Raw genomic sequence first — 21,679 nt, forward strand, 5'->3', positions numbered from 1 at the left:
TAGATCGTGCACGGTAGCCGGTTGGGAATAGTTATTCGGAGCCGGAACGAGGATCGCGTGTTTCATTTGTGCCCAATAGATTTCTAATTTCGTCGAATAAGGTCAGAAAAGGTGTCCACGTCACAGCGGTGGTCGTTTTGGTCGCGGGCCGCGCGCGCGTTCCTCGTTCCGTCGGGCCAGTTTTATTGGCACGTGCGCTCCCCGCGCGCGCGCTCGCTCCCTCGCTCCCTCGCTCTCTCCCGAAGGCGACAGGCAGTCTGGGCCAATTTACTCTTCGCTGATTAATTCTTTCGTCGGGCGGGGACAAAAGGAGTGGAACGTCCCGTTAATCGATCCCCACTCGTTGTCTTCGGGAAACGGGGCTCTGCGAATTGGGAGGATTCTTTCGTGGCGGACCCTCTGTCTCTCTGTGTCCCTTTTACTGTCTTTTTCTCTCTGCGTCTCTCTCTCTCACTCTCTCACTCTCTCTCTCTCTGTTTTTTTCTCGGTGTTTCTTTATGTGTCTCTCTCTCTGTCCCTTTTCTGACTTTTTCTCTCTGTATCTCTTTCTCTGTCTTTGCTCTGTGTTTCTCTATGTGTCTCTTTCTCTGTCTCATTTTCTGGCTTTTTCTCTTTGGCTCTCTCTCTCTCTCTCCCTGTCTTTTTCTTTTTCTTTCTCTTTCTCTCTGCCCCTTTCTGTGTCTTTTCTCTGTGTCTGTCTCTCAATCTTTCTCTCAATCTTTCTCTCGTCCTCTCTCTCTCTCTCTCTCTCTCTCTCGTTCTCTCTTGTCCCGTCTCTAGGAATTTTCGTTAACCCGTGGCCTTCGATTCTTCTCTTTGATCTCTTCTTCCACCGCCTCCTATTTTCCTCGAGAGTCCGCGAGACAGGAACCAGCTTTTTAACAGACTTTGCAGTATATTACATTCCTGTGGCCGGCTCCATTTTGAAGCTGCTCTACGAAGGCGTTATTTAGAATGTTAGGTAATCGGATCTCGCGAGACCCTGCTCTGTATAATTAAATTTCTCCGAATTAAGTAGATCGTTGCTCTAATAAAATATCATTCTCGCTGAGTATCTTTAATAATTTATATTGAAGAAAATAGGATGAATGAATGTGGTAAAAAAGTAAATTTATATAAATATAGATATTTTAATGTTTGTGATATGGGAATATGATATTAATGATTCTATTTACTTTATATACTAAAATAAATGAATTTATATAGTAGAGTAGCTCCAAATCATTCTTTCTCGTTTTAAACATCTAGTTATGGAATTAGAATTGTAATATACAGTTAACAAAATTAACAATGATAAAGAAACTTAAATTAAGGCATAGCAGGAACAAAAATAGTTCCATTTGATCACGGAAATTATTAAAAATAAATCAGCGCAGTAACGAAAGAAATCCTAGTACAACCAGTGCTACAAACATTTCCTCTCCCTCAACTAAACGAACAAATTCTCCAACCTAAATAAAAATCAAAAAATACGCCTGTACAACCACTCTGCCGTAACAATTGAAAACTATGCAGAGCCGAGTGAACGTCTGACGAAAAAAGTCTTGAAGCATCCGTTCCCGGATCGTAGTAGAATAAGGGCGTGTTCGATCGGCTTTCTGCTCGAGCTGTACCGGTTTTAAAGGACTCCGTAGAGGACTATGGTAGTGTAGTAGAGAGCCGCGTCGAGTCGAAGAGAGAGAGAGAGTGAGAGAGAGAGGGGAGGATCGCGTTGTACAGGTAAGCGCTTACCTGAGATCGGCGCGACAAGGACACGACTCGCCGAGGCGGTCAACGCGGCGAGGAATAGGCCGTGCGCGTAGAAGGAAAGGGACGGGGACCGGTTGTCGAGCGAGGAAGACAGCTTGGCGCGCGTTTACGGAGAGAAACGAGGAGAGGAGGAGAGAGAGAGAGACGGGGCGGAAGGCTCTCTAGCCGCTGAAGAGTAAACTGGCCAGACTGCCTGCCGCCGTCGACAACGTAACACTGTTCCCTCGGCTACACCGTGGTAGGGGAACACGGACAGGGGAAATAAGAGAAATAGCGAGGCGCGTTACATGCGCACAGAGTCATACCGTACGTGAAATAATATTTTCCGCGAAACACCATGCGACACCATTCTTCGGCGACCGTCTCTCTCCGGCGCGGACGAAGCTAGCGGACGGTGTCGCGTGACGAAATTCGAAGACGTCGCGAGAACCGTTTCTGATTTCTGTCGTCACGACGAGCGGAACTCGAGATGCTATTCCTACCGATCGCTTCTGACAACCTCCAGTCATCTTTTAGATTTATCTTGGATTTTTGTCTCGACTCTCGTCCTTTAATTTCGACGATTTTTATATCGCTTTATTTTCCTCAATTTTGCGAATTTTTAGATCACTTTTCTCTCTTTCTAGATTGGTTCTTTCGTTCAAATATCTTTGTTTATATATTATAGAATCCATTTTGGTTTCTTACCTCCATTTTGGTTTTTTACCTCCATTTTTTTATCGCGATTTTGTGAATTTTTCCTTGGGCATTTCCAGACGTCTTATCTTCGCTTTTTTGGTAAAGGTGTCGCCTCCCCTCCGATCAATAAATAATCGCCTCGGCGATAAATCGCGAATATTCCGCAAGAAACGGGGTTGAACCGAAAGGCATCGCCGTGGCGTGATAGGGGTGAACAGCCGCGAGTTATTCGTCGGTGGAAGGCAGGCCTGGTAAACAAGCCGCGTTGTAATCGAGTGTTGCTCGGCGTCCCACAGAAATCGAATCGTTGTCGCGTTCGGATCGCGGCAAGGCGTAACACGAGTAACCGATTCGAAAGGGTACGGTTGTCGTCGTCGAGCAGATATCTAGGTGAAGGTGTACGATTAGGCACCTAGCCGGGGCAACGTGGTACGCGGTACTAGTTTTCGTTGAGCAACCGGCTCCGAGCCGATTCCGGAGGTACGCGCGGCTGTTGCTCGTTGCCGAGCAGCGGCGGCGGCTCGATTACGCATGCCGATCCCCGTTTTGTGTCGCTTTTCCTCGCGAAATCCCGCGCGGACGACTGCCGATCGATTGCGTAAACCACGATCGAAATTAAAAACCTGTTCCTCGTTCCGTCGCCGCGTAACAGCGGCCGTTGTGTTACGCATTTCATAACCCGTTGACGCGGCTTTATTGCTTATTAACGGCCGACGGATTTCATTCGCGACGACGCTAGGCGAATTCAAATGTTCGTTAGGCTTGGAAGAATTTTTAAATGCCGATTAATTTTTTTATTGCGAGTCCAGTGAGACGATCGAATGGAGATGGCATTTTCTATTTTCTTCTGTAAAAATTCGACGTTGACTCGTTACCATGTAATAGTTTAATTGTTTACGGCTGGCTAGATTTATTTATTTGCGACAGTAACGACGAGGTATTCCAGGATTTATAGACAGTATTAGATTCTAGTAATTGGATTCTTGATACCAACCCCTTAATATACCATTTTCTTCACAGTCACTGCGGTTAGACATTTTTCAATTGCAATAATTTCTTAAACAGGTCAGAAGAGTAATGTTTATTCTTAAATTTGGAGACTTAAATATTATTGACAAGGATTAGAATTTTATTTAATCTTAAAGGAGCAGAATAGTGTCCATACTTACTATACATTGTAGAACTTTGGTTACTCAATACGCTTTGGAAAGAAATTTTGTACGTTGCACATGTGCGCTTTATTAATTCTTATTTAGTATTATATTCACCTAAGATATTCTACAATATTACTATATATTTTTTTATGCATATATTTATCATCCACAATTTTTTAAATATCTGTAAAATTCTATTAAAATTCTATTGAATCAAAAAGACGTGAAAAGAAGGTATCTCGTCTCTCCTACGCAATTTATTAGTATAATTTATTATATATAATATTAAATATTTGGTAAGGGGTTAAAGAGGAAACGTTCCAGCGACGGAATCGTTTCCCCAGCGCTGGTCCGGTTCCCAATGGCAGATTAAGGAATTACGGCGCGAAACTCCGAGATAGAGATAGGAGAGATTAAGAGGATGACAAATTCGAGGAGAGTCTTGCGCAAGATAAAAATTCATCCAGCCACCGCCGCCGTCGCCGGAAAAAAGCGTCCACGAGATCCCCACACCCCCGCGGCGTGTAGCGGCGCAAAAGTGGTGGAGGGAGGGGGGGGAGGGGTGAGAGCGCGCCGCCGGGGAGGTAAATCCGAGGAAAAACTGGCCCGGCGACGTGCAACAGGTAGGAAAGCGGATGCACACCGGCCACTGCAAGTCCAAGCAGCGGCCCCCGTCAAATATCGGCGGTTAAACGAAGGCGGCGGTTTAACCCGCCCGCCGCCGGGAAACCGAAATATCGACGTCGACCGAACTATTCCCCGATTGGGATCGCCACCCGACATTAGCTATCGCGGCGAAATTTTTCGCCGAGAATTTTTTCGCTCGATTTTACTGCGACTCTATAAAAATCGCGCGCACTTTTGTTTCCACAATCTCTGCTTTTTCTAAGGGAATTTATAATTGTTCGCTGAGGCTTTCCGAATTTTTATCGGACTATTTTTGCTAATTTTTGTACAGTTAGAGGTTTATTAAGATATTTTTTATTGGAATCGATTATTAATTTTGTGATTTTTGGGGGTAGGAATTTGTTTAGGAAATTGTTCGACGATTCTGGTTTGCTGTTTTTAATTGCTTTTTATTCTGTGCTTTCCGAGGGCTGGGAATTTTGTAATAAAATTATTCGAGAATTCAGGTTGTCTACTTTTCATCGAAGACAGTTATTTTTTAATAATTTGCGCCTTTTTAATTTTTCTGCGAAATTCTTTGGGAAGAATCATTTTGTATTAAAGAATTATTTTGTATTAAACATCAGACTTTATTATTTTATAAAACTAAAGTAAATTTCTATATAATCAATACTATATTCTATATAATAAATCAAACTTCTATATAATTGTTTTTCAACGCTTCGAAATATTTTTTAAAGTAACAATCTTCAAAGAGATTTTCAACCTCGTGATCCACTTAAATACACATTTTTTAAATCGAGCCTGAACTAGGTATGTTCCAAGAATAATTGATTCTAAAACAGAAGCATCTTCCAATCGATCCGGACAGTTACTAGGAAATGTAGCGACGGGTATAAACGATATTTTGATATTTTCGAACAAGTACGTTTCTTCAGAAGAAAGCAATATCTAAAGATGTCGAAGATTCGTTCGAAACTCGATCTCGATACGCGACGCCCGAAATTTGATCGGAACCCGTACCTTCCCGAGGATATTAAAACAAGGACGACGATCCTTGCTCCTAAAATTTCGTCGTATTAAATCTCGAGGAAGCTATTTTAAGCGCAAGCGAAGCGAACCTTCTCAGCGCGACTAGCTGACGAGGAATTTCAATTGCTTCTGTCGAAACCTTTGACTAGTCGACATACGATAATTATAACAAGAACAAACGATAGTTTTTAAAGTAGATACATAGTTGTACAAGACGAGAGATTGGCTCCGCTTGCTCGTCGATCCAAGTCGTCGTCGTCGTCCTCGAGCTCATCGTCAAATCGAGAGCTTATCACGTTCTCCATCGCGACGAGAGCCTAACCTTGGCCCGAGCAACTGTGCAAACGGGACTCCGCGGGCCGTTCGACAATGTTTCCGTAGCATTGATTCCCTTCGAGAATCTATAAAATTGCACGATCCGCCGTATAATAAATCATGCGGCTGCTAACGAGACATTAAAGGCCGCGCCTTATCAGACAGAAATCGCGTTAACGAGTTTGCTACCGTCGACCGTGCTCTTCGGTGATCTTCCTTCGCCTACGAGCCTCCTGGGACAGGGCTCGTCTTTATTAAAATGTTAACAGTCTTGGTACCGCAGGTTGATTAGGTAGAAGACGGCTATCAGATTTTTTTCTCAAATAAAAACCTTAAATTTTCGGTAAAATATTCGTAGTTTTATATCTCACTTTGGTTTCTTGGTAATGGACTTGGAGGTGGCCGATTGTTTATGGAAAGGTAGAGAGTCGTAAGGTGCAATATTGTTGCCTGAAAGGTATAAAATTATTTGTGAAAAGGTACAAAAGCGTGTGAAATTTCTTTTAAAAATATTCACAAAAAATAGAAAACAATTCTCCAAAAATACAAAACGATTTTCAAAAAATACAAAACAGTTCCCAAAAAATACAAAACAATTGCAACCGAGTCTCCACTATCCAAACAATCATTCTCTTCAACAGATGTTAAAACCAACCCCAATACACCAAAAAAAGCAAACCAATCGCAATCCTCGCGATTAAAAAATCCTCTCAAAACAGAAAAATCCTCCAACCCCGCAAAAAAATCTAAAATTCCAATGAAGACAGAAGGACGGCTCTGAAAACGTCCGCTGGAGGTCTGAAACAAAGGACAATGGCCACTTTCCGAGGCCGTCGGTAAGAAGGCAACAGAGCGGCCTGGAAACGGGGTCAAAAACGAGTGGGCGAGAGACGCGAGGGTTGAATTAGAGCAATTAGATCAGCCCCGAAGGATATCCTACCCTTTGTTTCTCGGGCTCTCTCTCTCTCTCTCTCTCTCTCTCTCTCTCTCTGTCTCTCCTCGCGGCGGATAGCGCGAGGAACCGGAGATTCCCGAGACACACGGCGGTGGTCTGCGCGGATGAATCGATTCCCAGGGCGCGCGAGGAAGTCGGGACAAAGGCTGAGGAACACAGAGAGGAAAAGAGAGCAAGAGAGAGAAAGAGAGAGAAAGAGAAAGAAAGAGAAAGCAAGACGGAGAGAGTAAGAGAGCAAGAGAGAGAGTAAAAGAAAGGAAGACGGAGAGAGCAAGAGAAATAGTGAGAGAAAGAGAGAGAGAGGGAGAGAGAGAAAGAGGGAGAGTAGTACATCGATGGTGCCTCTCCGCGCCTAATCCTCGGCAAAGCGCCTCGCGTCGCCACGAAGTCGAAGTTTACTTTTCGTGCTCAAACATAACTCCCGGGCCTTTCGGAAGTGGGGGGTTAAACACACATAATCCGGCGTTTTCCGGCGTAACTCGTAACTCCCGCTCCTATTTTCTCTTCGTTCGCCCGTCTCTCTTTCTAGCGCGCCGCCGCCGCGCGGCCCGAACGTGCACGCCCCCGCCCCGAAAATCGCTCGGCAGAGCCCGCTCTCCGGTACCGAAACTATTTCTGTAGCTCTCCGCGACCATCGCCGCGCGGGAGATGCAACGATGCACCGGAGAGAAGAGCGTCTCCTCGCCGCCGACTTCGAGTACAACGGCTTTCAATGAATCGTGCGCCGGGTATTTTCATCCCTCGACGCACGACCCGTAGTCGTTCGGCTGTCGTTCCGCACCGAGATCGATGGATCGCGAATCTGATGCGGGATCTTGCGATCCACTTAACTGTAGATAACTGGTGCTATAGTGATGGCACCCTTTCGGTCATCTTATTGCATCCCTCAGTTCAAGTCTATTGTCTAAATAAAAATTTCAGAAATATTTTTGAAGCATTTTAATACTTTACTGATTACGGTCATTTGGTTGTAAATATTCCTATTGTTGTAAAATAATTAAATCAATTATTTTTATATTTTTGTAATATTATTATTAGACTATATTTGTTTTATCTGTTTGGTTCGCTTTATTTTATTTATTTTATTTCTCCCGCGGTAAATAAAATAATTCATATACACTTTGTCAACTAAAATAGAAGTCAAGAAAATAATATAAAATTTACAATTACCATCCCTTCGAGCGCAAAGGGTTAAAATATCAGCGCCTCGCGTACTTGTTCTCCTTTCCGAGACAATCGCGGAGCAGCGTGCAGCAAGAATTCGGCCGGTTTTTAGCGCAGCCACGTTCGCGGTCGCTACGCGCGAGAATACCATAAATGCATAAACATCCGCGGGTCTTTTGATGCGCGGACTGCGGATGTTTACGCGATCCCGCGCGCACTAAGGAAAGAAATTTTCGAAGGCCGCCCATTAAATCGGGGAACTCTGTCTTTTCTCCTCTGTTCACGGGATTCGGACATGTCCGACCGATATCGTAGGCTCGCAACGATTATTTTGTAGTCGTGCCGCGCGCGCGTCAAATATGCCGTAAATGCATAAACATCCGCAGTCTACCGATGAAACATGACCACCGTAAACATAAGCTGCGGTCATCGAAGTAGTTATGATACAATACATATAGCGAGAGACCGGTGTGCTGTTACAATCGCGCATATATCGTACGATTTCAGTTTTCAAAATAACCGGCGACGGTGTACACGTGATTCCGCATACAATCAATCGTTGATTAACCTTTTTCTGTTATCAATTTTTCGGAGTATTTTTAGAATATAGAGTTGATTTTTATGAGGTCGACTTTTAATTTATTTCTAATATCTCGAACTTTTTAAAAAAATTAAATAGATATAATGATATTGAAATAAAATTAATATAATAATACTAAAATAATAAACAAGATATAATAAATGAAATAAAAATTATAAAAATTAAATTTATTAATTTCTTTTCTCTAAAATAAATATTATGAATATTGCAAGACCAATGTCCCTTCGACCACAATGTCATGTTCAAACGTAAATATTTACGTTCGCGTGGTATTTATCGCGTTCTCCGATTATACATTTATTTATTTACGAGGCAGCGACGTCGACGGGCAGTTACGGCTACGAATATTACGCGCGATAGAAATCTACCCCGCGAAAGTCCCCCGGGGGTTAATGGTTGATAACGAAGTAATCGGCCACTCTGTAAATGAGAGTACGTACGAGAGCAACGGCGCGGTGCGGTACGCATCGCGAGAGAGAGGGAGCAATTAGTATACGTTGTGTCTAAAAGATGTCTTCGTTATCTTGTATATTGTATAATGAGTCTCTGTGCAAATGGTCGTCGCGCAAGCAACAAGTACCAACGGCGCAATAAATTACACGAATCAAACGGTAAAGCTAGAACAAACCCGCGCGAGCCCACATAATCACGCTGAATCTGGCGTGGTCTAAAAGCGACTAATAAAAGCTACGTCACGAAATTTACAAGATAATAGAATCTATTAATAAACATTTCTTCGCAATTCTTGCCGAAGCGCGTGCCTGCATAAAGAAATCGAACGATTCTTTGATAAAAGCAGATATATAACTTCAAGGAATATAAAATATAAAATTAATTGAAAGAGGTAGGTTTATAATAAATATCTATATTTATTGCTTTAATAATTCTTGATGCTAGGAATGTTGTAATAAATTAAATACCACTGTGAAATTAAGGGAAATTGCTTTAAAAAGCTTCGAAAAATCTCAGAAAAATTATTCGACCAGTCAGACTGCTATTTAAAATTTTAAAATTTTCCTTAGAATTTTTTAAAAATCGCAGCCAATCGGTAGCCTCGCCCGGTTGCACGGAGCGGCTCGCAGCTTCGTTTTCCAATCGAGCTCCGCGACTCGAGCGCTCCGAGGTACTTGACCCCCGACAGAAAAAGGGAAGAAACATCCGATTAAGATATCGCGATTAATGCGCGCGCGGGGAACGAACGCCCGGGGGGGGGGGGGGGGGGAGAGGGAGGTGAGATAGCGCTGGGCAAAACAACGCTCGCCGACCAATGAATCAATATACACACTCGTCTTTTTGACGATGGCCAGCGCGTTCCGGAATAAATCTGCCGCAAGCGCGCGCGCGCGCGCGAGCGAGCGCGAGGCGGGAGAGAGAGACCCTTCGCGCGTTTACACGCCTCGAAACGTCTTCTTCTTCCTCCGTCGAGAGAGAGCCCCCGTCGTTCGTCGGCCCGACGAGGGATGGCCGGGCGAGGGGGGGCCGCGCCGGCAGGGAGAAAGAGGAACGCTCTCGATCGAGATACACTCGCGACAAAGCCGCGCGAGCGACCACCCACTCGCACCGAATCGCTCGACGGAGTTCTCGGAAGCTGCGTCGGCCTCCGACGAGACGAAGAACTGTTATCGTGGCCGGATTGTTTTTGGACACCGTCGTCGACGGATCCACGATTGTTACTCTTCGTCGACCGGCTGCTGCGGGTGTTCGACATTTTCTTCCGCGATCTTATAAATTGGCAAAAATTGTACAATGATGTAGGAAATGTATATTCTTCTTTCGGTAGTTCGAGTCGATTTAAAACGGTTGCGAGACTTTATTTAACCCCTTGTCATTATTTTTAACTTTTTAAAGTTTCTTTCTTTTCTTAGCCAAAGATCCTGTGCAATTTGTTTTCTAGATAAATATATATAATAAATTAGTCTGGAGTGTTGTCTACACTTCGCTATTTAAAGTCGATGTATCAAGAATTTGATACTAAAAAATTGCAATTTTTCTCTTTTATACTTTATCTACGACGAAGATCATAAAATTAAATTTCCAAAAAAGCAGTATCAATTTTCGATGCAAAAAGGTATCTAATGAAGCAAGAAGCTCTCGCATCGTCCGAAAAGCGCATCTCGTCCACAATCTCCCCGATCGAAGCAACTAATCGCCCGCGGCTCGTCACCGCGACTTGTCAATCTTTACGGCCTTATAAATCCTAAATATCGCTGTCAAACTAACAGCGCGCAGAGCCTCGCGTGGATTTCCTGCTCCGCGATCGGCCCAATAAATCAGCGTCGGCAAAGGCAGAGAGCGAGAGAGGGAGAGAGAGAGAGAGAACACGACGTGCAGCAGCACGAGCAACGAAACGAAAATTTCCATAAACGTTCCACCGGTAGTCGCGAATCCCACCAGCGATCCACGCGTAATCTCTCAATAAACACTCGCGTGTATTCCGGTGCGAGCGCCAAGACAAACGAAAAGTCATCAACGTTCGCGGAAACGGATTCTCTCGTTGGCTCGAACAAAAAGAAATCCTCGTCTCGGACTAGCGCGGGTCACCTGACTCGTGCGATCCTAATGAGGGGGGAGGGCGCGATGCGAGAGAGAGAGAGAGAGACATCGGATAAAATAGTTGCCTGGTCGACACCGTGGCGCGAGGGGTGACGCGGGGGGAACGCGGCGGCGTGCCCCATGAAATTCTTATCGGTGTTCCGCGAACTTCGAGAAACTGCAACTGGCGCGCGGCGAGTGCAACGCGCGCGGACCGTGCTGTGCAGCATACACGGGACGCGCGGAAACGGGTACACACAAACACAGACACACACATACACTGTCGAGAGTACAGTCTAAGAGAAGCGAAGAGAAGGTTTTGCACACGAGCGCGCGCGTTTCTACTTGCACGGGGAAACAACCGTGCGGTGGAGGGGTAACACACGCTTGCTGGACCCAGGCTCCGTGCGCCGCGCGCGTAGCTTATGAGCCGAGCAACAAAACCAGTCGTCTCTCTACTGGCGAACCAGCTGCCCGTCGCCAGGCCTTCTAATCCTCTCGCGATTGTTACCGCGGCGAGACGCTGCACGCGACTACGCGCCGAGAGCTGATATATACTCGCCGAGAGGGACACCGTCGTCGGCTCGTACCGTATCGAACGCGTCCGACGTTTCTTTGCAACTGCTGTCGATTTCCGGGCCATTTGCGTATATTTTTCGCCTTTGGATCGGAGAGGATACCGCAAGGTCAGCGAGGATACGGTTTTCAGCAAGATTTGGTTTGGCGAGGTTGGACACTGTTTGAACATCGTTGAAGACTGTTTAAACATCGTTGGACACCATCGATCAATTCGACCACCATTTACCATCCAGTCTGCATCGAGATCGAGCAGGTTTATATTTTCTATAAAAGGATCAAGGAGGAACATAGTTCGTGGTTAAGTTTGACGTGGTTGAAGATCGTCTGCAAGACTTTACTATCCAACTTTAATAATCTCGGTAACTCTTCCTTAATCTACTTGTTGGTGGCGTTAAGTACTGTCTTCCTTTGTGTGAAAGGATCAAGGAGGAACATTTTTGGTGATTAATTCCTGTTTGACCTGGTTGAAGCTTGTTTCACAGACTATATTATTAAAGTGTGATCAACTTGCTTGTAATTTCTACGGTTTGAAAGACTCTTTCTACTTGTGAAAGAATCAGTGAATCAGAGTCAGTGTTGGAAACTGAAGAATATAGTTTGATATTGTTGGTGGTTATTGGACATTGTTCGAACGATTAACGCAAACCACTGAGATCGCCCTGATCTCTATTACACCACTCTGTCGGTCCGTCGGACAATAAGCGTTCGTCTCAAAATTAGCCGTGGACGATCGTCTCGTTTGAAGCGGTTTGCCAGAGCGCGCGTACATCGCCGCCTATCTCCGCCCTACAATCTCTCTCGTACACGTATCCAGTATCCCGCGCGAACATTGTCGCCAAGAACACCAACGATTTGGCACGGTTTGCCCGGGTTTGAGCCCCGCCCGCACGCGGCCAGAGTTCTCAATCATCGCGAACAGAAGCCGACGGATTATTTTCGCGCTCGTGAAAGCGGCGCGCCGCGGAAATAGCTAGTTCGTTAAACGTATTGTTCGAAAACGGTGCGCCGGCTGCGGCGGCGGCGGCGGCGTCGGTTCGTCGAGAGAGGCCTGCGGAGCGATTCGAGGAATTCAAATCGAAGGGAGTACCGGGACACACGGGTATCTTGTACTTTCCGCGTGCGCGCTGATTAATGATCATCGTAGCTGGCTCGGGCCGAACCGACTCGCGCGTTTTAACCGAATAACGAGGGAACGTCGGCTGCGAATCGAGCGATCCCAGTTCCTGCAGCGATAAATTGCATTAAACGCCTGTACAGTCGGCAACCGGGGGAGGGGTGGGACAGAGGGGGGCACAGGGAAGAGGAAGGGGGGAGTTGGGGGGGGAGAGAGAGAGAGACAGAGCCCGATCGTCCTACGCGAGATTGTTTATCCTCGGCGTTGCACACGCCGGATACAAATTTATCTCGCGACTTTGCATAATTTCCACGGATGCGGACCGATGCGCCGGCAACCGCGGGCACAGAGCTTTTGGAAGACGTTCAAGAGTCGTGGCTCTGCCCTGAAACTGGCATGACGGGATCGACGATGATAAGCTCCGTGCTCGATAGGATCGATAGCTGGTGGAAGAGTCAGTCGATCGCGGTGCCGTGGACAGTGTGCGAACGCAGGACTCTGTTGACTCGGTGTTAATCTGGAATTCGTTTCCATATGTTCGATGAACAGTGCTCGAATCCATAGTGCGGCGAATCTACTTTATAACAAATCTATTTTATTTTGTGCGGGGATGTTTGAAATAATTGGACGTGATTAATTCAACGTAATAATCGTCTTCTTCTCAAACACGGTAGTGCCAAGTTTCTTCCTCAACTTCTCGTTTAGGACAGTTGGCCGAAGTTTGAGCAAACATTCCAAGCGATTATATCGGTGTTCGTGGAACAATTCGCAGGAATCTCGTCGTCGCATCGATCCGAAATAGTTTGCGATCGTTGGCGCGCGTTTGAAGATCCCGTCCAATTACCGTCGATGCGGCATCTTCTTTAGAAAAACCGACCGAGAGCCGAGCGATCGTACGGCGTTCGAACCCAGCATCCGGACATCTTAACGAACGCAGCTGGTTGGTCAGAGGTGTGTCGTTGCTCGGCGTACACGGGGGATCATCGAGAGGCGGTGGCCGGGATGATTAAATTCCTCGTCGTTATTTGAAAGTCTAATTCGCCGGCAGCATGGACCCGAAGCAGAAGAACCGTTTGATTCCGATACGGGAGAAAGCCGGGGACGGGGGGCGCGGCTTCAAGAAGAACCCGGACTTCAGGATGAATCAGCAGAACTTCAGGCTGAGCGACTTCGGCGTCGAGGCGAAGGCCGGTCACGCGACCGAGCAGGCCAAAGTCGCCGCGCGGTACGGTCAGATCGCGTGCGTGCAGGTGCCGCAGGTGCAAATGAGACAGGCGAGGCTCGGTCCAGGGACAGGAGGAGGAGGACCGTCCAGTCCTCTGCAAGTATGCGGCCGCGCGAGAATGACGGCGACAAGCTCGAGGAGCCCGAGCCGATCGATCGGCCAGTTGAACGTGGATCAGTACCAGGCGGCCAGTCCCGGCAATTTGACCGGAAGCGGCACCATGATGCAGCCCGGCGTATCGTCGGTGCCGTCGCCTGGATACTGGAGCCATTACAGCGGACAGGAGAGCGGGGTAAAAGTTTATTTACTGTGATTGATGGCGGCCCGAGACTCGTTCTTCCAGGACTTATTTATGAATTGTCGCCGGACCACTAGAATTTTCTGTATCATTTTTTACTTTTTTTATTAATTTCCTGATGGTCAATATATTTTTACTAGCTCGATGCTAGGCTTAGATTAATATTCGAAGGGTTTTCTAAATTGTTTGAATTATTTAATTAATTTTCTGATCTTCAAAATATTTCTACTAAATTGATGATATTCTTAAATTAATATCTAAAGAATTCTCTGGTCTATTTGAATTATTTCATCAATTTTCTTACGTTCAATATATTTCGTTTAAATTTATACTGATTAAGCCCTAGCAGGTGAAGAATTTTCTCAATTATTTAATTAATTTAATCAGTCTTCAATATCTAATAAATTTTCGTTAAATCGGTAGAAATTATCCTTAGCCTATTTTGCTGAATTTTTCTACAACCCCCCGTTTGAAATATTTCGTGACTGACGCAAGCGTTTAAGGTCTCCCTATCTCGCGCACGAAGCAATAATTACGGTGACTAAAATTGTAACATTTATCAAACGTAATTCGATTTAATATCGCGATAGACCATAATCGCGTTGCACCGGCGTTAAATTATGCCGGCCTGACATTTTAATAGATCTACCTGATCTATCGGAACAATATTCCAGCAGAACAAAAAATAAAAGGTAGATAGGTTGTTGCATATGTGGGTCGAACGAGCAATAAAATTAAGCTACACGCGCGTTGTGTGTACGTTAATGTGTACCGGTCCGGTGACTAATCATTGCAGCGCGCTGGTTCGAGGTAAACAGAGAGACCTATCCCCACGATTTTTATTATAATATCTACGCGATTTACTAAGACTGTGTTGATCTGTTTTGCGAGAAAGACACGCTCGCGGACAAGCATTAATGAGTCTTTTTAATTTGTTTCTGCGCGCAAGAGGTCTTCGCAAACAGCTTCGTAAATAAAGCTTCCGTCATGCGAATATTTTTTTGTAACAAGTGACGTTTCTACGATGCTCAATTATCATAATCAATTTCGTTGACACGGCTGCGGGTGAATAATTTCGTTCGCCGGGTGAACAATTATTTACTTCGAAAGAACTAGGAGATATAGAGAGTCGGGGACAGTAATTTTATTTTTACTGTAAGAAATATTTTATTTATAGAGCTGTGGATCTTTATGCAAAATAGAAGATAATTGCCAGGATAATAATAAAAAAATAAAAATTGAATGGAAATAGATTTTAAATAGGAATAGAAATTAAATAGAAGTGAAACATAAATATAAATAGAAATTAAATAGAAATAAATCATAAATAGAAATAGAATTACAAATTGAAATAAATTGGGAATAACAATCAATTATTTCTGTTTAAATACATATTCTATTTAAAAATAAAATAATTCTATTTGAAAATAAAATAGCATCGAATACAAAGAATTAAAAATGACACCAATTAAACCATTGTTCTCTCTTTCTGTTCTCGTCTACACAAAAATTCTAAAATACAAAATCATGACAATCTTTATAAATACAATAAATCTCACAGAACTCTCGACAAAATGAAACAGCGTCTACAATCGCGTTCGCTCTAACCGATCGTCGGTGCAAGCGGTTAATTATCGGAATGGGATCAGAGGAAGCGGGAAAAGTGCATCGGGGGTGTGCCGGGTGTCGTCGCGGCTGCAACCTGTTAGCTCGCGCGGGTACTTAATCCTTGGCGTCGACTCGTGCGAAAATTCGCAGGCACCGTCCGGGACAGGTAGGACAGTTTTACGATCGACCTGTGGTACCTGCTATCGGGAGCTCTCCCGGCGTTTCCGTGCGTGCGAGAGCAGGCGCGGACGGGGCCCGTGCCGCGGAGTCCGGCCGATTAGTCCCAGACGGTCTAGGACCGGTTTAGTACCCGTACGTGACTTCGAGCCGGTTCCGAACTTTTATTGTACCGGCGCGGCGCATACCGGATGCACTTGCCGCCCGTTTATTCGCCGGGAACTCTACCGGCCGGCCGTCTGACAGAACCTTTTCTTCAGTTTCTCGGCCCGGCCCCCATTGTCGCCAAGTCCTACGAACAATTTCCAAACCGTGCATGCACCGAGCATCCCTTCGATGCCATTGTGCACGGAAGATTATTGCCCTTGGTACCTGCGCGAGACCAGCTGGCCGACCAGCAGAGAGCTGCTTGCCCGTTTTACGGCGGATCCGTAGGAAAATAGCCGAGGCGCGACCGTCGTTCTTCCGGCGAATATTTATTGAACAGGGTCCGGGAACCATTAATGCAATTATACTGGTAGCCGTTTCTCTGACCTTTTTCTTTTAGGACTCGTCCTTCGCGTTCGACACGTTTACTTTTGTCAGGGATGATTTTTAGGGGCTGTTTTACTGGATCAACCTCGTGTTAGCATTTTTAAGATAAAAGTGTCTTTTTTTTTATTTTATTTCAATAGAAATAATTTAATGAAACTAAAATTACAAATCTCAATCGCTAGAAATTAATTCAAAATCACCTTATGATTCTAAATGAAATCAAAATAAAGAAAATTGAATAACAAAATCTAAAAACAATATTATTATTATTACACCATCAATTAAGTTAATTCTGTTTTTATCAATATAAATTATTCTAAATAAAATTATAATTATGAAATCCAATTTTAATCTCGAAGTGACTTTTTTGGGACAACTGTTTCGTCCTCGTTGCCGAATTCCCTTTTCTAGTAATTTCGTCGATGATATTTGCCTATTTCTGAAGACAATTCTCGTTTACGATTTAATCGATGCTTTTCGCCGTCGACCAGTTCGTCGTATCCGGATTTCTCGCGTTCAGAGGCCCGTTTTAATTTTCCATTAAATTCTCGGCGTGATTAAGCACCGGAACTCTTCGTCGAGGTTACGAAAAACAATCGGGCAGCAGGAAGTGGCTCCGCAGGTCCGAGGCCTGGCGAGCCTCGACCTAGCCTTCGAGCCAGCCCGCGTATCTAATGTTTGTCTCTCCAACGCGCGGAGTCGTATTCACGCCGCGTTTCGCTCGCGCAGCTAATTAGTATGTGCCGAGGTGGCACGTATTAGGCGACGGTCACACTCGCATACGAAACATGCGAGCACACACGCGCGCGTATCCCGCGGAAACACACCCCTTTGGTGCCCGTCCTTGCGGTACGCAGGCGAGAAAAAAGAATCGCGCCGAAGAATTTCTGGAATCCTGCCGTTGTCGCGCGCGACGCTCCTCCGACGTTTTCTCACCAATGGCCACTGCTGGCGGCGCACCTAATTTCTGCTTGCTTTCGCGGAAAGTTAGAACCCGAGATTTTAGGGTCTTTTAAGGAGCCCTTACGGAAGCCTGGAATAAAAATTTTGGTGAAAAGAATATTTTCATATGAACGCGAAAACAAGAATATTATAATATAGCGTTACATAGTGCAAATTTAACTTGTGTAAAACTTTTTAAATAGAAATTTGAATGTTCATAGATTTTTAGAAGAATTTATATTGAAATTTTCAGTTCTGACAGATTTTAGAACAATTTACTATAAATTTATATAGTTTGTGTAACGAGGCATAAATGCATAGAGCATATTTTATGCTTTTAAAAATCGTGGAAGGCTAAATGTACATTGTACAAATTATATATCGAATTTTCACGCATAATTTATACACATGTTTATTAAATTGCAATCCTGTGATTATGAAACGCATTTCACGTTCTTCTACGAAAGAACAGTGTCACACGATTACTTAACATTGTAGTTAAGCACAATCAGTCGGTGAGTCACTTCCGACCCGTGATAAATCTTTTATCTATTCATTACACGCTAATCTATAGCACTGCGCGGTATCTGTGTGCCTAAAATTTTATTATTCGACATCTGATACCATTTAATTCATTTCTCCGCGCTAATTGCATCCTATTTAATTTATATTTTTAATTAAATTCCAGTAGACCTTTTATTCCTAAATTATTCTAGTCAATCACTGATTTATAGATAATTTTATTTTATTTAAAATTGTAGATGAAAAATTTCTGTAAAAATATCGTGGAATAAAAAGCCAGTCAGCGATTAATGCAACACCTAGAACGAAGGATCCGTCGAACGTCTTCGAGGGTACAGGTGTATTCCCGTGTGCCGGAATAAATAAGGCCGGCGGTATGTCGATTCTCCTTGCCTCGCTGGAAGACAATTATATTAATTAGCTCCGCGGATCATTAAAGTGCCTTTGATGCTCTCGCGGTCCCGGCGGAGAGCCCCATTAACAGAGCCGCCGCCGTCGCCGCTGCTGCGCGCGGATCAGTTTTTCGTGGGGAATTCGTCGCCGCGATTTCGCGCGCGGAAAAACGGCGCGCCGATTTGTTTTCCAGACGCGATGTTTATTTAACATTTATTTTCGACAGCGTAATTACGCCGTTTTATTTCGGTCAAAGACCGGCGGTAGGCTGCACCCCACCATGGAAATTGAAACGTCGAAAACTGCGACGGGGGGAGGAGGAGGAGCGGTTGCCGGTTTTCTGTTGTTCCCGCGGCACGCGTTTCGTTTGTTCTGATTTTTTTTTTTTTATTCGGTGACCAGTCACCGGCAAAGGGTGCCGGCGAAATTAACGAGCGTTCACCGACCGCGTTAATAGTGGCAATAATAACCCCGGGGACAAGATTATGAAAAAGCCGGGCCCGGCAAAAAACATAATGCCGCATGAAATATTCCGGATACGGGCGTGGTGTGCGCGCGCGAACCCTCTCTCTCTCTCTCTCTCTCCCTCTCTGTCTCTCTCTGTCTCTCACGCCTTTCTATCCTTTCTGTGGCCCGCGGCGTTCCAAGCGCGGGGCTTATAATCGCCGTCAGCATCTCTCCGATTGTCGAGCCACCTCGTTCCGAACATCGGCCGCGTGATTATCCTCCAATAATCGCGAAAAGCGCGGATCGTTCTCCCGATTAAATTCTCGATGGCCGCGGCGGCGGCGGCGGCGGCACCGATTTATTAAAATGTCTACCGCCCCCTCTCGTCCCCCGCCTGATTTCGACACGCCGCGCGAAAAACGCCATTGCCGATCTTTCTGCTTAATAAAACTGTTCGGACACCGGGAGCTGGATAAACAATCGAATAAAATACGAGCAATTAAAACCGTGTCCCTTTCCAGCGATTTAAATGTTTCAAAACTGGTCCCTTCCTTTTGGACGGATTAAAATGTTTTATTTTTTAAAAAAGCGCAGGATTTCGAACTGATAAGGTATTTTATTTTCGATGGTATGTTACAGAGTACGCAAAAATATATTGCAGTGCCAAAAGAGCATTTTATCTGAATTAAATATTTTATTTTTAAAATCGAGGGGGGTTGAAAATTGTTGTGCGATTGTCGGCAATCGGAAGGGGTGGTTTTAGGGTTAAAAGTAGAATTTATAGAAAACTGTCGATCTTAATACTTTACTGTAGAATCTGTTGTCATAGTGACCAATAATTTATTATCTTTTATTATCTAATAATCTAATTTATTATCTAATATTATTATACAATTCTTTAAATATCCGACACATTCCACGCTTGTCCAAATAATTAAAATAGTTACAATAGATATTCTCTAATACTAATATTATAAAAATATAGAAACGTTAGTGAACTAATTATTCTATAATAATAAAAATATTTACGACCGGTCGCTAACGCGTTAAAAAAAAATACCATCCGGAAAAACAGCGATCACGGTCTCGTTTATTTCCGAGGCGGCCGTCCCTCAGCGCACGGTGTCTATTAATTACGAGGTACAGCGATATTTCTCGCCGATTTCTGGCCAGCCAGCAAGCGCCGGAGATTCGCACAAATCATCCTCGGAATACAGAAAAATCGGCGGCGTCGGCGATTCGGGCGCGCGTGCAAGCGCCGCAGGGTTAAGTAGGGCCGGAAAAACAGGGTGCCGGGAGAGCTTCGGTGGGAGTGGTGTCTGGAGGGAATCGCTTTATTTTCCCGGAAAAAGTTTCCCGTTCCGGAGGGATTCGTGAAAAGGGTGCCCAGGGAGAGCCGTAGAGAGAAAGAGCCACAGAGAGCGAGAGAGAAGTAGTGATAGAGAGGGAAGGAGAGGGGGGTTGAACGGGAAGAGGGTGGCCGGAGAAAACCGGCGGCGAGAACGCGATAACCGATCGTTCGGTATTCCGCGCGCGGTGACAAGAGAGGAAAGTTCCTTCGTATATCGACGAGCGGAACTGCATGCCTCTTGTAATTCTGCACGGCCGTCGTCTTTTATGCAGGCTTAAATCACATTCTCGACGAATGAGTCGACCCTTCGTGCAAAAGGAGAAAGAGAGAGAGACCCAGGCCGGCCGGGGGAAAGAGAAACGCGGGCGTTCGCCGGAATCTACCGGGTGGCGCGCAGAATTTACTGCCTCGCGAAAGACTCCTTAATTATATAATTAGATAACGCGTTAAACGACTTTTGTTTGCCCGATCGACAATTTACCAGATCTAAAAGAAATTTAATTTTTGTAGATCTGATCGATGCTGAGAATTGCGGAAAAATGCGATGAATAATTATTTAATTTTTACTGCGAGGAATCTTGTAATGTTTCTGTATAAAAGCACAAGTTTGTATAAATTATAAATATTTGTCTATCATTTTAGTTCGATGTTCTTGTAATGTTAGTACAATTCTAGTGCAATATTCTAGATAAAAACAGAAATTTCTACAAAATTGCTATAAACGTCTGAAAACCGAAATTTAATTTTTGCATGAACCATTGTCTCTTTTATTTAAAAATAATCGTCTCTCTTTTCAGTTTCCTTAAAATTCTATAAAAATCAGAAACCCGCATAAATCATACAAGATCCAAAAGAAATGAACAATAATCTCATCTTTGCCACAGAAATTTCTATACAACAACCTACTACCCAAAAATCTCATAAACCATTCAGAATCCACCAAGACCCACCTAAACAATAATTCTATTTCAATCGAAGGAATCAATCGTAGTTTCTACACAGTGACTCCATATAAAAATAGTCCGCGGCATAAAGATGCACAGTGCTCGCGCGGTTCAGGGTACGGGCAGCTGGCGAGGCGAGCTCGAATCGCGGTAGAACCGCGTCCCATTGTTTCACAATGAAAGTGTTTATATGGAGCCGCTCCGCTCTCGCGGCTCTAAAAGCATGTGACCAATTTCGCGTCGGGTATCATCGGCGTCGCTCTCTCGCAATCTCTCCGTCGCCCGTCCGGAATACAATGGCTGGTTCGCGCTATCCCGCTCGCGTTTAGCGAGACAAATTTTTGGTAGCCGAGAAGAAGCGCGGGACATCGCGGTGGCGGTATCCGTGTCTAGACAGCGGCGCGTTCTGATCGAGTGAGTCAACAGGCTGACGGGCGGTTTACGTCTCGCCACTTATTTTTATTGGCCCCTCCTCACGGAAAAACCGCGGACGGGTTTTTTAAACCGCGGCACGGAGATTTACGGGTGGAAGGGAGTCGCGCGGCGGAAGACGAATCGCGCGTGTGTCGGTGAACCGGGCCCGACGGGGGTGTGCGTCCCCCCGGTGCCGAGCCAGAGCCGAACTGATTTAGCAGCCGGAAACGCGGAGCCGTCATAGCGGCGGCAACCAGTTAGCATTGTAACCCAGATCCAGACGGTACACGCTTCTCGCCGTCGAGATCGACTCCCGTCTCGATT

At 45.0% G+C, this 21,679-nt stretch overlaps 1 protein-coding gene across 9 annotated transcripts in view; it reads left to right on the forward strand.

Moving 5' to 3' along the window:
- Da (transcription factor daughterless) overlaps positions 1–21,679 on the forward strand; it is a 113,895-nt gene that overhangs the window by 51,613 nt on the left and 40,603 nt on the right. For 6 of the 9 annotated variants that reach the window (XM_078179454.1, XM_078179450.1, XM_078179452.1 and 3 more), the window contains exon 1: positions 12,815–14,017. The exons of 2 other annotated variants lie outside the window; for them this stretch is intronic. In XM_078179454.1, coding sequence (XP_078035580.1) covers positions 13,550–14,017 — 468 coding nt within the window. In that variant the 5' untranslated portion in view covers positions 12,815–13,549. Of the gene's footprint in view, positions 1–12,814; positions 14,018–21,679 lie in introns of those variants that run through there. One more of the 9 variants, XM_078179456.1, reaches the window with a different exon arrangement.

Source organism: Augochlora pura, chromosome 4, assembly GCF_028453695.1.
Source record: "Augochlora pura isolate Apur16 chromosome 4, APUR_v2.2.1, whole genome shotgun sequence".
NCBI lineage: Eukaryota > Metazoa > Arthropoda > Insecta > Hymenoptera > Halictidae > Augochlora > Augochlora pura.